Source organism: Ranitomeya imitator, chromosome 1 (genome assembly GCF_032444005.1).
Source record: "Ranitomeya imitator isolate aRanImi1 chromosome 1, aRanImi1.pri, whole genome shotgun sequence".
Taxonomy (NCBI): Eukaryota; Metazoa; Chordata; class Amphibia; order Anura; family Dendrobatidae; genus Ranitomeya; species Ranitomeya imitator.
In genome coordinates this window covers 508,824,317-508,840,187 of record NC_091282.1, presented here as the reverse complement: position 1 = coordinate 508,840,187, position 15,871 = coordinate 508,824,317, and the positions used below count along the sequence as shown (strand labels likewise).

The 15,871-nt window shown below is 40.6% G+C and overlaps 1 protein-coding gene across 1 annotated transcript in view; it reads right to left on the bottom strand.

The window, feature by feature from the left end:
• The window catches only part of SVEP1 (sushi, von Willebrand factor type A, EGF and pentraxin domain containing 1), a 505,032-nt gene that overhangs the window by 236,638 nt on the left and 252,523 nt on the right, over positions 1–15,871 (bottom strand). The window contains exons 18-19 of the mRNA XM_069766556.1: positions 12,496–12,657; positions 1,423–1,584 (exon numbers count right to left, since the gene is read on the bottom strand). Coding sequence (XP_069622657.1) covers positions 1,423–1,584; positions 12,496–12,657 — 324 coding nt within the window. The remainder of the gene's footprint in view (positions 1–1,422; positions 1,585–12,495; positions 12,658–15,871) is intronic.

The following is a 15,871-nucleotide window of genomic DNA, read 5'->3' as shown; positions in this document are numbered from 1 at the left end:
TTAGCCATACGCCAAGAGTTGTCAGCTTATTCTGACTATATTTTGATATACAGTCTCGTTTCATATGTAGAGTTTAACCATGTTTTCAATGTCATTTTTGTTGCTCCCAGTTGTTACTGTCTTAGGGCTCATTCAAGGGCCAGTAGTTGGTCAGTATTTTTCATCAATGTTTGTATGCCAAATCCAAGTGTGAAATTTTCAGAGAAAACTTATAATTTCTGTGCTTTGGAGAAACGCCTGGTTTTGGCATACAAATACTACTGAAATCCTGATAAAAAATACTGATATGTGAATAAAGCCTCATGGCTATTTTATTACATCTACAGGTGCTTCTCAAAAAATTTGAATAACATAAAAAAGTTAATTTATTTCAGTTCTTCAATACAACACATGAAACTCTTATATTATATAGAGTCATTACAAACAGACTGATCTATTTCAAGTGTTTATTTCTGTTAATGTTGATGATTATGACTTACAGCCAATGAAAACCCAAAAGTCATTATCTCAGTAAATTATAATAATTAACAAAACGCACCTGCAAAGGCTTTCTAGGCATTTAAAAATGTCCCTTAGTCTTTTTCAGTATGCTCCACAATCATGGGGAAGACTGCTGACTTGACAGATGTCCATAAGGAGGGTAAGCCACAAAAGGTTATTGCTAAAGAAGCTGGCTGTTCACAGAGTGCTGTATCCAAGCATGTTAACGAAAAAGTTGAGTGGAAGGAATAAGTGTGGTAAAAAAAGGTGTACAAGCAACCGGGATAACTGCAGCCTTGAAAGGATTGTTAAGAAAAGGTCATTAAAAAATTGGGGGGAGACTCACAAGGAGTGGGCTGTTGCTGGAGTCAAAGATCCTTTCTAAATGCTTTGGAAGCCTTTGCAGGTGTTTTTTGTTAATTATTCGAATTTTCTGAGATATTGACTTTTTGGGTTTTCATTTGCTGTAAGCCATAATCATCAATATTAACAGAAATAAACACTTGAAATGGATCACTCTGTTTGTAATGACTCTATATAATGAGTTTCACTTTTTGTATTGAAGATCTGAAATAAATTAACTTTTTGATGATGTTCCAATTTTATGAGAAGCACCTGTACTTTTGAATGAGCTGCTTAGAGATCACTCAAAATTACACATTTACGTATAATTTACAATTTTGTGCCATAAATGACATGACCATTGCTACAACTTATGTGATATTGAAGGAGAAAAGTTGTCTGTTGTTGTGTTTGTACATGTATCCTCTGAATATTATTACTATTTTTATTTATGCCTTTACCACCTACCATAATATAAGAGCTGGCATTTCTTTGTAGAAGAATTATATGCCAAGTGTATAGCTCAGTTCCATAGAAAACAAGCTAACAAGCTCTTTTAATACTGACTCAGAATTCCAATAAGCACAAAAGGCAGCTTACTTGAACAGTCTGTTATCGATCTGGCTCCAGTCATAGTCGTCGTTCCGTAAAATGGACATGACAGGCAATAAGATTTCCCTGGTTCCGGCTGATAGTAGTCCCTTGGACAAGGAAAGCATGGCACCAGTCCAGATCGTGAAAACTCACCGGCATGGCAGGGAACTTAAATGTAAATACAGGATGTTAAAATGAATTTATTAAAATTTGGAACCATGAGAAAACAAAGTGTATATACTGGACTAAATAAATGCCCCTCAAAAAATCACTGACGCCTCTTTTAATTGACAAGCAGTGTTGAGCGATACCGTCCGATATTTGAAAGTATTGGTATCGGATGGTATCGGCCGATATCCGAAAAATATCGGATATCGCCGATACCGATATCCGATACCAATACAAGTCAATGGGACACAAATATCGGAAGGTATTCTCTATGGTTCCCAGGGTCTGAAGGAGAGGAAACTCTCCTTCAGGCCCTGGGATCCATATTCATGTGTAAAATAAAGAATAAAAATAAAAAATATGGATATACTTACCCTCGGACGCGCCCTGGTTGTCACCGCTGCAACCGCCATGCTTCCCTTCTTAAGAATGAGCGCGTTAAGGACCTTCGATGATGTCGCAGCTTGTGATTGGTCGCTGAGCAGTCATGTGACCGCTCACGCGACCAATCACAAGCCGCGACGTCATCGAAGGTCCTTAACACGCTCATTCTTAGGAACGGAAGCATGGCGGTTGCAGCGGTGACAACTAGGGCGCGTCCGAGGGTAAGTATATCAATATTTTTTTTTTTTATTCTTTATTTTACACATGAATCTTAATCCCGATACCGATTCCCGATATCACAAAAATATCGGAACTCGGTATCGGAATTCCGATACCGCAAATATCGGCTGATACCCGATACTTGCGGTATCGGAATGCTCAACACTATTGACAAGTAGTCTGAAGAGCAACCCAAAAATGTTTTAGTTTATTTTAAATGTTTATTTTCTTGCTATAATTTGTTATTTTTAAAATAATTATTTTAAATAAAGACATATTTTACATATTTAAAGTTTTGAACTATTAATTATGACAAGTATTAAGATTCATGACCTATAAAAAGTCACCTGTCCCTGTGGAATTTTGGTAAGATATTAATGTACGTATTAAATTGATATAATATCTCACAAAAATGAATACACCCCGACATTTTTCAAATATTTTATTATATCTTTTCATGGGACAACACTGAATATATAACACTGAAACAATGTAAAGTAGTCAGTTTACAACTTGTGTGACAGTATTAATGGCTGAGTTGAGTTATTAACAAATTTACACTGTTATACAAGCTGTATAATGAATACTTTACATCAAAATGTCATATATTCAGTGTTTCCCCATGAAATTATATCATCAAATATTTGCAAAAATGTATTCACTTTTGTGAGATACTGCATATACAGTGGGGCAAAAAAGTATTTAGTCAGTCAGCAATAGTGCAAGTTCCACCACTTAAAAAGATGAGAGGCGTCTGTAATTTACATCATAGGTAGACCTCAACTATGGGAGACAAACTGAGAAAAAAAAATCCAGAAAATCACATTGTCTGTTTTTTTAACATTTTATTTGCATATTATGGTGGAAAATAAGTATTTGGTCAGAAACAAAATTTCATCTCAATACTTTGTAATATATCCTTTGTTGGCAATGACAGAGGTCAAACGTTTTCTGTACGTCTTCACAAGATTGCTACACACTGTTGTTGGTATGTTGGCCCATTCCTCCATGCAGATCTCCTCTAGAGCAGTGATGTTTTTGGCTTTTTGCTTGGCAACACGGACTTTCAACTCCCTCCAAAGGTTTTCTATAGGGTTGAGATCTGGAGACTGGCTAGGCCACTCCAGGACCTTGAAATGCTTCTTACGAAGCCACTCCTTCGTTGCCCTGGTGGTGTGCTTTGGATCATTGTCATGTTGAAAGACCCAGCCACGTTTCATCTTCAATGCCCTTGCTGATGGAAGGAGGTTTGCACTCAAAATCTCACGATACATGGCCCCATTCATTCTTTCATGTACCCGGATCAGTCGTCCTGGCCCCTTTGCAGAGAAACAGCCCCAAAGCATGATGTTTCCACCACCATGCTTTACAGTAGGTATGGTGTTTGATGGATGCAACTCAGTATTCTTTTTCCTCCAAACACGACAAGTTGTGTTTCTACCAAACAGTTCCAGTTTGGTTTCATCAGACCATAGGACATTCTCCCAAAACTCCTCTGGATCATCCAAATGCTCTCTAGCAAACTTCAGACGGGCCCGGACATGTACTGGCTTAAGCAGTGGGACACGTCTGGCACTGCAGGATCTGAGTCCATGGTGGCGTAGTGTGTTACTTATGGTAGGCCTTGTTACATTGGTCCCAGCTCTCTGCAGTTCATTCACTAGGTCCCCCCGCGTGGTTCTGGGTTTTTTGCTCACCGTTCTTGTGATCATTCTGACCCCACGGGGTGGGATTTTGCGTGGAGCCCCAGATCGAGGGAGATTATCAGTGGTCTTGTATGTCTTCCATTTTCTAATTATTGCTCCCACTGTTGATTTCTTCACTCCAAGCTGGTTGGCTATTGCAGATTCAGTCTTCCCAGCCTGGTGCAGGGCTACAATTTTGTTTCTGGTGTCCTTTGACAGCTCTTTGGTCTTCACCATAGTGGAGTTTGGAGTCAGACTGTTTGAGGGTGTGCACAGGTGTCTTTTTATACTGATAACAAGTTTAAACAGGTGCCATTACTACAGGTAATGAGTGGAGGAAAGAGGAGACTCTTAAAGAAGAAGTTACAGGTCTGTGAGAGCCAGAAATCTTGATTGTTTGTTTCTGACCAAATACTTATTTTCCACCATAATATGCAAAAAAAATGATAAAAAAAACAGACAATGTGATTTTCTGGATTTTTTTTTCTCAGTTTGTCTCCCATAGTTGAGGTCTACCTATGATGTAAATTACAGACGCCTCTCATCTTTTTAAGTGGTGGAACTTGCACTATTGCTGACTGACTAAATACTTTTTTGCCCCACTGTAGGTCTCAGATAACATAATTCAAGTAAAGTTTAAAAAAAATTTTTTTTGAAGGAGTAGAAGAATAATGTGTGTATATGCATTCAATGTAGTGTGAGTGTATTAATATACTCACCTACCACTGCTTTCTCGAGGATACAGCGCCGTTTTGCTCAACTTCTCAGGAAGTCACAGCAATTGCAACTAGCCAGCTCACTCTACATTGGCTTGAGAAATATTCACCCCCTTGGCATTTTGGGGTTTTGCTACCTACCAACTTGGAATTTCACTGTTTTTTTGAGGGTTTGCATCAGTTCATGTAAGGCCCCCAGACAATGTGGATTACGCCAGATAGGTGAGGGATATAGTGGTTTATTGGTTTTCTTTTCTAGGGGACATGTGCATCATGTGTTAGGCATTAAGGGGACCATATTGTGTTTTTTTATTTTTTATTTTTTACAGGAGACAAGGGCTTCAGGGATTAGTTGTAATGTGAGTATATACTTTGCTTTTCTTTTTTATGTAAATATTTATTTCTTTATATTAACTTCTTTACTTTTTACTTTGGTGTATTAATCAGTCTGTGCCTGTGCTCAATCAGCCGCCGCCCACTCTCTCTATAATCAGTGACAGCATGCGTCGGCTGCTGACAGTAGTAGTCTCTCATTAGCCATGCCTCTGAATGGCTGTAAGCTTTTTACTGTTGGCCACAGTCACAGTTGCAGGGTCATGCTGACATCTGACAGCGTGACCCCGCCGCACTCTGACCAACAATTATAATCTTACAGGCAGTAAAGTTACTGCTGATCAGAACCGCCGGTGTTTCTCGTGCTGTCACACAGATGACAAAGTGGGAAACACCATAGGAAGTCCGTAAATATGCACCATTTGCATGCAGCCTTACATTCACAAAATGGCACTGAAGCCACATGTCCTCTTTTTCTATGGAGAGGGACTTGTGACTTCAGCAGTCAATGACACAAGCTCTTGTGTCTGCACATTGTGGATGGTTTCTGCGCCCTGATTTACTGCCTTATTTTCCACACATTAAGTTAATAAAAAAAAAAGAATAAGAGTCCGCCACTCCTCTGACCTCTCCTCTCCTCACATCAAACACGTCTCCCCCACCCACCATACAGAACCACTATCCTAGCCAAAATCCTAACAAAAGCATTAGTGGAAACTCAATCATTTACCGAACTTTGGCCAAATTTTGCTGATTTTGTGGAAAATGCTCTGGAATCTGAACACAAATCTGAATGTGCAAGGTTTGAGGTGACCTTGAGATTTGTGAACCTTCTCCGAACTAGCTTGCTCATCTCTACTTTTGATCAGTGTGATAGACCCTATCACAGTAAAGAAAAGCCAATAATTAGCATGTCATTCACCCTGTGTCATCTGCTTAGTCAGATTATATTTTTTTAATTCTAAAATTTTTCTTTCTTTCTTTGCCATTAGGGTTAGGGTTATGGTTGGGCTTATGGTTAAGTTTGAGCTACAGTTAGCATTGGGATAGACTTAGATGGGGCTACGGTTAGGGTTGGGCTAGGGTTAGGGTTATAGTTGGGCTATGGTTAGTGTTAGCATTGGGGTTAGTGTTTTTTCAAAAGAAAGAAAAATGATGACGATATGACGGCTAGTGTTGAGAGCAAGTGCTGGCTACTCGAGTTTGCCTCTGTGTAGCTCAAACACCTGCGATTCTTGGTGACTACATGAGCATTCCGATGCAAACTTAAATAGCGAGCACTTGCACTCAACATTAATGATGACATATTCACTAGGATGACCTAATGTTATCAAATATCAAATTCTGTTTAGTACGTTTGGGTTTAAAATACTTAGCATATCCCTGAAGACTTTGAGGGGTATAGCTTCCAAAATGTGGTCACTTGTGGGGAGATTTCCCTGTTTATTCACATCAGGGGCTCTTAAAATGCAACATGGCGTGCACTATCGATTTCAGCCATTTTTGTTTTCAAAAAGTGTTGCTTCCCTTCCGAGTCCTGCCATGTGTCAAAATAATAGTTTTTCCCCACATATGGGGTATCGGGAGAAATTGTACAACAAATTTTGGGGTCCATTATCTCCTGTTACATTTTTTTTATATGACACTACCATTAGAACCTCACATATTCCTACTTAATATATTTTCCTGGAAAATATCCAAGAGAACTATTAGACTTCTTTTGCATATATTGACATCTGCAAGTTGTTTGAATAGCCTCACATTGGAAGCAGTCCTCTCCACGTCTCTACTCGACCTATACACTAGGATCAAAACATTAGAAATTAATGAATATCACACTTCTTTGAATGGAAATTGGGTTGAGAGATTTAGTCTCATCTGGTCCCCTTGGGACACTTTCTGGATAACTCTAAATATCTGAGAGTCATCTCTTTTTACCTACTCATTCATCTCATTTTTCCTCCAAATAACCAATATTTGCCCCTCCCCCCTTTTGTTTAGTGTAAGTCTTGTAGTCTTCACCTCGTCTTAAACTAAATTAGAATTTCTGAATAATACTTTAAGAATAATCTAATGCATATCTATTATGTTTTCAGTTTAACCTGTTTCCATTTAAATCTTGTTGTCTGTTTATATATCTGCCTTTTTATTTTAGTTTTTTTTTAAATGTATATTGTGAAGTATGAAAATATTTCAATAAAAATTTACAGGTAAAAATACAAAAGCTTGGGGCTAATGCTACATTTTTTCCTTCCATTAATTCTTGTGAAGCACCGGTAGGTCTAATAAACTTCTTGAAAGTGATTTTGAGGACTTTGAGTGAGGGATGCAGTTTTTAGAACGGTGACATTTTGGGGTATTTTCTGTTATATAGTCACTGCAAATGTGATGCGGTCTCTAAAATTTGCTGGAAAATTGAGAAATTGCTGATCAACTTTGAACCATTCTAACTTATTAACAAAAAAATTGTGCTGATGTAAAGTAGACATGTTGTAAATGTTATTTATTAATTATTTTGTGTGGCATAACTCTCTGATTTAAGGGCATAAACATGTAACATTTAAAAATTGCTAAATTTTAATTTTTTTCAGATTTTCATAAATATATGCATACCACTGCAACCAAAATTTACCACTAACATGAAGTGCAATATGTTCCAAAAAAATCTCAGAAGCATTGGGATCCGTTGAGGTGTTCCAGAGTGATTACCACACAAAGTGACACTGGTCAGATTTAAAAAATTTGTCTGGTCATAAGGTCAGAATTAACTGCGTCACCATGGTGTTAAAGCACTTGAGTGCTGCTTTAGCAGTATGCTTTTGTCATTGTCTTGTTGGACGCTGAACCTCCATCTCTGTCTCAAATCACTTACAGACTGACACAGGTTTTGCTCCAGGATATCCTTGTATTTCAAACCATCGATCTTTCCCTTGACTGGGACCATTTCCCTTTCACTGCTGTCAATCAACATCCCCTCAACATGATGCTACCACAAACATGTTTCACTGTGGAGATGGTGTTCTTAGGGTGATGAGTTGTGTTGGATTGGCGCCAGACATAGAATTTACCTTGGTGGCCAAAAAGTTAAATGTTGGTCTCATCTCACCACAGCACTTTCCTCCATGCATTTCGAGAGTCTCCAGGGCTGGACTGGCCATCGGGCAGTTCTGGCAAATGCCAGAAGGGCCGGTGCCAGTAGTGGGCCACTGCATGCCAACTCACCCTTCCCCCCCAGCGCCGCTGCTGCCGCATTCAACTATACCAGTGTCTATAACGCCGGTACAGTTGAATGCAATGATGGAGGAGAGAGTGTCACCTGACGCTCCCTCTCCCATCATTCCCAGGCAGTGCAGCTGCAGCCGCCGAGACAGGAGCAGGGAGCACCGCAGGCACGAGGGGAGGTGAGGAGTGTTTTTTTTTTACTGGACTGTGGGGCCATTCTGGGGGGAGGAGAGATGTGGGCTCTGCTGTATACTACTGAGTGGGCTCTGCTGTATACTACTATGTGGGTTGTGCTATATACTACTGTGTGGGCTCTGCTGTATACTACTGTGTGGGCTGTGCTGTATACTGCTATGTGGGCAGTGATATATACTACTATGTGGGCAGTGCTGTATACTACTATGTGGGCTGTGCTATATACTACTATGTGGGCTGTGCTATATACTACTGTGTGGGTTCTGCTGTATACTACTGTGTGGGCTGTGCTGTATACTACTATGTGGGCTGTGCTATATACTGCTATGTGGGGTGTGTTATACACTACTATGTGGGCTCTGCTGTATACTACTATGTGGGTTGTGCTATACACTACTATGTGGGCTGTGCTGTATACTACTATGTGGGCTGTGCTATATATTACTGTGTGGGCTGTGCTGTATACTACTTTGTGGGCTGTGTTGTATATTACTGTGTGGGTTGTGCTCTATACTACTTTGTGGGCTGTGCTGTATACTTCTGTGTGGCCTGTGCTATATACTAATGTGTGGGCTGTGCTGTATACTACTATGTGGGCTGTGCTATACACTACTATGTGGGCTCTGCTGTATACTACTATGTGGGCTGTGCTATACACTGCTATGTGGGCTGTGCTGTATACTATTGTGTGGGCTGTGCTGTATACTACTATGTGGGCTGTGCTATACACTACTATGTGGGCTCTGCTGTATACTACTATGTGGGCTGTGCTATACACTGCTATGTGGGCTCTGCTGTATACTATTGTGTGGGCTGTGCTGTATACTACTGTGTGGGCTGTGCTATATACTACTGTGTGGGCTGTGCTGTACACTACTATGTGGGCTGTGCTATATACTACTGTGTGGGCTGTGCTGTATACTACTATGTTGGCTGTGCCATACACTACTATGTGGGTTCTGCTGTATACTACTATGTGGGCAGGGCTGTATACTACTGTGTGGGCTGTGCTGTATACTACTGTGTGGGCTGTGCTGTGCTGTATACTGCTATGTGGGCAGTGCTGTATACTACTATGTGGGCTCTGCTTTATACTACTATGTGGGCAATGCTGTATACTACTATGTGGGCTGTGCTGTATACTACTATGTGGGCTGTGCTATATACTACTGGGGGGGCTCTGCTGTACACTGCTGTGTGGGCTGTGCTATATACTACTATGTGGGCAGTGCTGTATACTACTATGTGGGCTCTGCTGTATACTACTATGTGGGCAGTGCTATATACTGCTATGTGGGCTGTGCTGCATACTGTAACCTGGGCTGTGCTGTATACTGCTACATGGGCTGTGTTATCTGCTATGCGGGTTGTGCTATATACTATGGGGGGTATATTATATTCTATGGGGGAGGCCATGTTATATACTATGTGGCTGTTATATACTATTGTGGGGGTATATTACATTCTATGGGGGAGGCTGTGTTATACTATGGAGGGCTGCATTATATTCTATGAGGGCTACATTATATATTATGGGGAGGTGGGCTGTATTATATTCTATGGAGTGGCTGCATTATACTCTGGGGTGGCTGAATTATATTCTGTAGGGTGGTGGCTGCATTATACTATATGTGGGCTGCATTATACTGTATCGAGGATTATGAGGCATATCTGATATACCATATGAAGAACTATGGGGTGCATTATACTATGAGAAGTGAATTGTACTACATGGATGACTATGGAGGTGCATTATACTATATGGAGCACTATGAGGAGTGTATTATGCTATATGGAGGACTATGAGGAGTGTTTTATACTATTTGGAGAACTATGAGGAGTGTATTATGCTATATGGAGGACTATGAGGAGTGTATTATGCTATATGGAGGACTGAGCAGTGTATGTTAACATATGGAGGACTATAGGGAGTGTATTATACTATATGGAGGACTGTGGTGCACATTATAATATATGGAGGACTATGGGGTGTATTTTACTAAACAAGTAAAATGCTGCATATTCAGGTTGTTTTTGCTGGAACAAAAATCATTGTTCTCAGCAGCACATCACCAGCGTAAACTGTAGATGTGCTGCTGATAACATGATACTGTATGGTAATCTGTTAGTGATCTATTAGTGATAGTTCTGTCCCATCGTTATTCCTCAGCTGATGGAAAGAGGGCAGGAAACAAGTGTTGAACAACTTCAGTATTGTTGATCAAACTCATTAAGCGGCCTGAACTCAGTGCTTGTAAATACAACCAAAAGGCTTTTGTGTGATGTGCACTATGTTATCATTTGGGGCCCCATTTTAAACTTTGCCTAGGCGTAGGGCCCCACTTTGCCTAAAACCGGCCCTGCCTACAAGTGTACAAAGATATTATACAGTCACCATGTGACAAGTGGGCCTGTGTAACTTCAAATGCCAGGGCTGAATTTTAGTCCCAGTCCGGCCCTGGAAGTCTCTCACATGTCTTTTGGCAAAATCACAACGAGCCTTACAATATTTGTGTGTAACTATAGGCTTTTTTCTGCCGACGCTTTCCTAAAGGCCACCTCTGTGGAGTGTACAGCTTATTGTGGTCTTATGAACAGATAATCCAGGCTCTGCTTGGGAACTATGCAGCTCATTTAGGGTTATCTTTGGTCTATATGCTGCCTCTCTGATTAATGCCCTCCTGGCCCAGGCTGAGAGTTTTGGTGGGTGGCCCACTCTTGGCAGGTTTGTTGGGGTACCATGCTTTTTGGGATTATCAGAGAATGGAATATTTTTTTAGAACCCAACCTTGAATTGTAGTTCTCAATAACTTTGTTCCTGACTTTTTTGAAGATCTCCTAAGTCTTCATGGTGTTTTGTTAGTGATGCCTCTTCATATTGTTGAGGCCTCTGTGGCCTTTCGGAAAAGGTGTGTATATACTGACAGACCATGTGACATTTAGATTGCACACAGGTGGCCTTCCTTTCACTAAGTATGTGACTTATGGAATTAATTGCTTGCACCAGAATTTTTTAGGGGCTTTACAGCAAATGGGGTAAATAGTACTAAATACATATGCCAACATTTAGTTATTTGATCCTATAAATTAAATTTATGCCTTTATTTTTTTCACTTAACTTCACCAACTTAAACTATTTAGTGCTGATGCATCAAATACAAACTGGATTTCAAAGCTATTTAGACACAAGTTGTAATGTAACAAAATAGGTAAAAAGCAAAAGTGGTTTATACATTAGCAAGCCACGGTGTGCTCTATGTGTGAGCCCCTAAGTTTCTTTTACAATGAAAGCCTATGGAGTCTTGTTCTGATGCTTCACATGCTAACATTGTATAAATCACTTCTGGGTAACGCAGAGTGCAGAATGACTCAGAAAGTCTGCAGAGTGATGACATCACTGAGAAGAGAAGAAGAACGGCACTTCCAGAGAATGCGGTGGTAGGAGAGTGTATTAATACACTACATATATGCACACATTTAATGAATAATAAACTTTGTGGGAGTGCTTCCTTAAGAATATTAGCTATTATCAGCTCCATAAGAATGCAACTGATGACAAAGTAATTATATATTGTGTAAGTCTTATTTCATTTGAAGCCTCTTAGACTTTAGTGTTAAGGAAAACATAACAGTCAATGGTATGGAATCAGTTGTTCATTTGGCTATAGTGAATGCTCTTTCTAAGGCCAAATTCAAATGTGCGTGAAATTAAGGCATTGCCTGAGTCACTATCCAATAGGCAAGCTTCCCAACCTGAGCTTACTGCTTCATGGGCACATAAGACAGCTTGCTCAAAAATGGAGACTCACCAGTTGGCATGGGTATTGTAGTCCAAGTAAGGTCCATGTTTTACAAACATGTGAAGCACTGTAGCAAATAAGTGAGATGAAGAATTTGGGGTGTTTTTTTAAGACACCAGTATAAAAGTCTATCATTATTTATCCTCTATGTCTAACTCCTCTACAAAATCGACACAATCCATTTACTCTATAAATAGTAGATTTTTTATGATTAAGTATCACTTTGCCTTTATGCAGTATAACACAAATTTTAATTGAACACACTCTGTAACATTTATATATCCACTTACTTCACTCATACAAAAGACATCAAATTCCTATGTGTACTGATACAGTATGTTGTTGCTTGTTACAAACCTCCACATTCTGAAATATCCACTGCTCCTCTTTTCACTGTTGACATTTCCTTTGGGCAGGAGATGCAGAACTTCGCTCCCATCACTGGTTGGTAAGTACCATGTGGACATGATTCGCAGGTTTCAAGACCATTTGAGGAATATGTTCCTGGTTTGCACTGAGCTGAAATTTAAAAAAAACAATTTACAAAACACTATCTATATTTTATGGGGGAACAGTGTGTAGCTTTTGGCCATTCACAATTTTCTCTGTACACTGCGGCTTTCATATTTCTGCATAAAATTGATCTAACACTGCATCAGATTTTCATACAAGTCTTAAAAGTAGGTAAAGAGAACCAAATCAAACAAATATATTAACTATATTAGACTTCATCATTTTTATTAAATGAGGAAAATTTTTCAATATCACGAGTCTGTGAGTGGCATAAGTATGTGAACCTTTGCTGTCAACATCCGTTGTGACCTCCTTCTGCAGCAATAATTGCATCTACATATTTACGGTAATTGTCAATTAAGCCAGCACTTCGGCTTGGAGGAATTTTAGTCCATTCCTGTTGTGAATTCTGTGGCAGAGCTCCCTCTTGTGGTCACAAGTGGTACTTCGGCTGATTCTCTCTGTGAGCTTCCGTTGGTGGAGGAAAGTGGTACTGCGGCTTCTGAGTTTCCTTCCTCAGGTGATATGGTGAAGTCGTTAGGTGCTACCCTATTTAACTCCACCTAGTGCTTTGATCCTGGCTTCCAGTCAATGTTCTAGTATTGGACCTGTTTCCTCCTGGATCGTTCCTGTGGCCTGCTGCTCTGCATAGCTAAGTTCCTCTTTGCTATTTGTTTGCTGTTTTTTTTTTCTGTCCAGCTTGTCTATTTGTTTTTTCTGCTTGCTGGAAGCTCTGGGACGCAGAGGGTGTACCTCCGTGCCGTTAGTTCGGTACGGAGGGTATTTTTGCCCCCTTTGCGTGGTTTTTGTAGGGTTTTGTGTTGACCGCAAAGTTACCTTTCCTATCCTCGCTCTGTTCAGAAAGTTGGGCCTCACTTTGCTAAGTCTATTTCATCTCTACGTTTGTCTTTTCATCTTAACTCACAGTCATTATATGTGGGGGCTGCCTTTTCCTTTGGGGTATTTCTCTGAGGCAAGGTAGGCTTATTTTCTATCTTCAGGCTAGCCAGTTTCTCAGGCCGTGCCGAGTTGCATAGGCAGCGTTAGGCGCAATCCACGGCTGCCTCTAGTGTGGTTGGTTAGGATTAGGGATTGCGGTCAACAGAGTTCCCACGTCTCAGAGCTCGTTCTTGTTTTTTGGGTTATTGCCAGGTCACTGTATGTGCACTGACCTCTATGTCCATTGTGGTACTGAATTACCTTTCATAACACATTCCTCCCTACAAAAACAGCTTTCATTATATTATGCTGGAGAGTTTTCTATATGAACTGCTCACTTTAGGTCCTTCCACAACTTTTCCATGGGACTAAGGTAAGGATTTTTAATTGTTCATTCCAAAACTTTAAATGAAGAGATGAGAGAAGAAATGATCTCTAAAAGACCTAAAATACATTTCCTTTGTATTGTATAAAAAAAAATCTATATTCATTGTTCGGGTTGGAGAAACGCACCGAATATATATTTATTAGTAGCAGTAGGTACGTTCGCAACCCGGGATCCACCGTGCAGGAAAGAACCTGCTGCTAAGTATGGCGGTACAATATAGTACTATAAACAAACTCTATTACTTCACAGAGTCTGTTAGCAAAGAGAACGCTGTGCCCTGTTTAGCTCACAGAGGAACACAGCTACTTAGAAGAGCAGTTAGTGGTCATGCAGTCAAATGCAAACACGCAGCTCCTCTCCGGTGGAGCCGGAATACTAATGGCTATACGCCAGCCCTGAATCCACTCACATGAAACTCCTCGCCGGAGGTGCCAGCATTCTCGGGGCTTACTTCAGCCGGGTCCCTGAATACACACACAAAAAACTCCTCGCCGGAGATGCCAGCATTCTAGGGGCTTATTTCAGCCAGGTCACTGACTGCATACAAACACGACCACACTGGCGCTGAGCTCATACATAAATTGACACTAGCGCATGGCCGTGTGGTCATGCGAACCTTTTATAGCTGCAGCATGTACAGGACCTTCCAAGAAGGACCAATAGAAGGTTGCGACAGAACTTGATCAGGTACAGGGCCTTTCTGGAGGACCAATGGAAGTCGCTGCAGTACCTGAGCATGTGACCCTAGACCTCCACTGAGAGATCTTACCCTGGGCATGCTCAGTGTGTGCAAAGCAGGACTTGATCCTAGAAAAGCCTGCTCGCCGCAGACCAGTGCAGGGTACAATAGCAGAGCCTGGAGAGGCAGCAGTAACCCTTTGACAGTATCAGATCCAATGAGATGCTGGGACCGATGTCTCCGCTGAGCAGGCTCCCATTCTGCGCCAATGCAGAATGGGAGACCGCAGCAGACACGGCTCGATATTCCCCCTGTGCAGCGGCGGGAACTCGACTCCTTACATACATTATCATATTTTGCAAAGTAAAAAAAGGAAAATAGGCCGATGCAAAAGTTTGCCCACCCTTGGAAATATGTGTGCTTAGGTAACTTTGACCAAGGTTTCAGACTGTAATTAGCATGCTAAGGTTATGGCTTGTTCATTATCATCATTTGGAGAGGCTTGGTAATGCAATTTTCCCAGCTTTATAAAAACCAAACCTCCTCTAACTTTGCATAAAAAAAACAACAGCCATGGGTTCTTCTAATCGCCGATTAGCACTCTGAAAATGAAAATTGTGGAGGCCCACAAAGCAGGAGAAGGCTATAAAAAGATAGCAAAGAATTTTCAAGTTGCTCTTTCCTCAATTCAAAATGTAATTATAAAATAGCAGTTAACAGGAACAGTGGAGGTCATAAAAAGTTCTGGAACACCAATAAATTTTCAGGGAAAGCTGTTAATAGCATTGCTAGTAAGGCAAACCAGAACTCACGCTTGACTGCAAAAGACCTTCAAAAAGATGTAACAGACTATGGATTTGTGGTACATTACTCTACTGTTCAGAGATACCTGCACAAATAAGGCCTTCATGGAAGAGTCAACAGGAGAAAACCTCTCTTGTGACCACACCATGAAATTCAGCATCAGAAGTATGCAAAAGAATATCTAAGCAACCTGATGCATTTTGGAATCGTGTGCTGTGGAACGATGCGGTTAAAATAGAACCACAATAATCAAAGGTATGTGTGGAGAAAAAAGGGCATAGAATTTCAGGAAAAGAACACCTCATCAATAGTGTTGAGTGATACCGTCCGATATTTGAAAGTATCGGTATCGGATGGTATCGGCCGATACCCGAAAAATATCGGATATCGCCGATACCGATATCCGATAC